The sequence below is a fragment of the Eretmochelys imbricata genome, chromosome 1, assembly GCF_965152235.1.
Source record: "Eretmochelys imbricata isolate rEreImb1 chromosome 1, rEreImb1.hap1, whole genome shotgun sequence".
NCBI classification, from domain to species: Eukaryota; Metazoa; Chordata; order Testudines; family Cheloniidae; genus Eretmochelys; species Eretmochelys imbricata.
This window is the reverse complement of record NC_135572.1, coordinates 2,751,638-2,753,277: the sequence shown is the minus strand read 5'-3', so window position 1 is coordinate 2,753,277 and position 1,640 is coordinate 2,751,638. Positions and strand designations below refer to the sequence as shown.

General features: G+C 49.1%; 1 protein-coding gene across 1 annotated transcript; it reads right to left on the bottom strand.

Moving 5' to 3' along the window:
* Positions 1-263: 263 nt before the first annotated feature.
* LOC144277898 (olfactory receptor 52E4-like) lies at positions 264-1,211 on the bottom strand. Its single transcript, XM_077838923.1, has one exon. The coding sequence runs from the start codon at positions 1,209-1,211 to the stop codon at positions 264-266; it is 948 nt and encodes a 315-aa protein (XP_077695049.1).
* Positions 1,212-1,640: the final 429 nt, after the last annotated feature.

Sequence of the window (1,640 nt, the reverse complement as noted above, 5' to 3'; positions counted from 1 at the left end):
CAGTTTATGATGCTGACACAGCACAGTAAGGACAGGAAAGGGTTTAATGTCTCTTGACTGTCCAGAGTAGCAGCCATGTTAGTCTTTATCCGCAAAAAGAAAAGGAGGACTTGTGGCACCTTAGAGACTAACAAATTTATTTGAGCATAAGCATTCGTGAGCTACAGCTCACTTCATCGGATGCATTCAATAAATGATTCAGGGAAGAGGGCCCAGCACTATGCACCAGCCAGCTCTGCACGGACCTCAGTCTGAGAAAACATTTAGGTCCCTTTAGGAGTAAAGAGCCAGAGCAGCCTGCCCCGGATTTGTTTGGTCCTCACCCCGTAGATGATGGGGTGGAGCAAGGGGGGCACCAGGAGTTCCACATTGGCAATGAGAACAAGAAAGTGCAGTGGCACATTATAGCCAAACCGGTGCGTGAGAGAGGAGAAGAAACCTGGCATGTAGAAAGCTAAGATGGCACAAAGGTGAGAGATGCAGGTCCCAAAAGTTTTGAGCCTGGCATCCTTTGTGGGGAGGCGGAAGATGGCCCGGAGGACCAGAGTATAGGACACAGTGATAAAAAACACATCCATTCCGATCTCAGAGAAAAGATCGAACAGCCCATAGTAACTACTGATGCTGATGTCAGCGCAGGCCAGCTTCACCACAGCTATGTGCCCACAATAGGTGTGAGGGATGATGTTGGTTCTGCAATATGGCCACCGCCTTGCCAGGAAGGGGTAGGGTAATGCGAATATTCCACTGCGCAGCAGCACAGCCAGGCCGATCTTGGCCACAACAGAGTTTGTCAGGATGCTCGAATGTCTCAGGGGATGGCAGATGGCCACGTAGCGATCCAAAGCCATGGCCACGAGGATTCCGGACTCCATGGCTGAGAAGCAGAGCACGACGTACATCTGGGTGAGGCAAGCACTGAAACTGATCTCCCTGGTATTGAACCAGAAGATATTCAGCATTTTGGGCAGGGTGGATGTGGACATGACCAGGTCGCTGATGGCCAGCATGCAGAGGAAATAATACATGGGCCCATGGAGGCTTTGCTCCATCTTTACAATGAATAGGATGGTGATGCTCCCCAAGACAGCTATGATGTACACGGTGCAGAAGGGGATGGAGATCCAGATGTGGGCTCCCTCCAAGCCAGGAATGCCCAGCAGGATGAAGGTGGAGGGGTTGTTGAAGTGGGTTGTGTTGGAATCTGACATGGAATAGGGGAGAAGGCATCCAACTCTGAGGCGGAACGCTGTTTCCTGCATGTACCGTACGTTCCCCTGACTTCCTGTGTGTGCCCAGGATGCCTGGATGGAGAGAGAACGTTAATCTGAGATATTACATGCATTACTGGAGGCAGTTCTCATGGGTGAAGCAGATTGTTCGCTCTTCACTCACTGAAAAATGACATTTGAATTGTTCAGAGAAAACAACTATGAACAATGACCATATTAAAGCCAATTCCACATTTTATGGGGCTCCCTGTGTTAATAATTCCTACACTTAGAGATGGGGGAACCTTAAGAGGCACCAGCAGGAAACACAAGTGTGGTTATTCATCATTATTCCTTAATGCAATGAGAGCTAGCATAGGGACTCCATGCTGTAGGAGTTCCCCATTCATCAAGTTGCTTGATATGTGA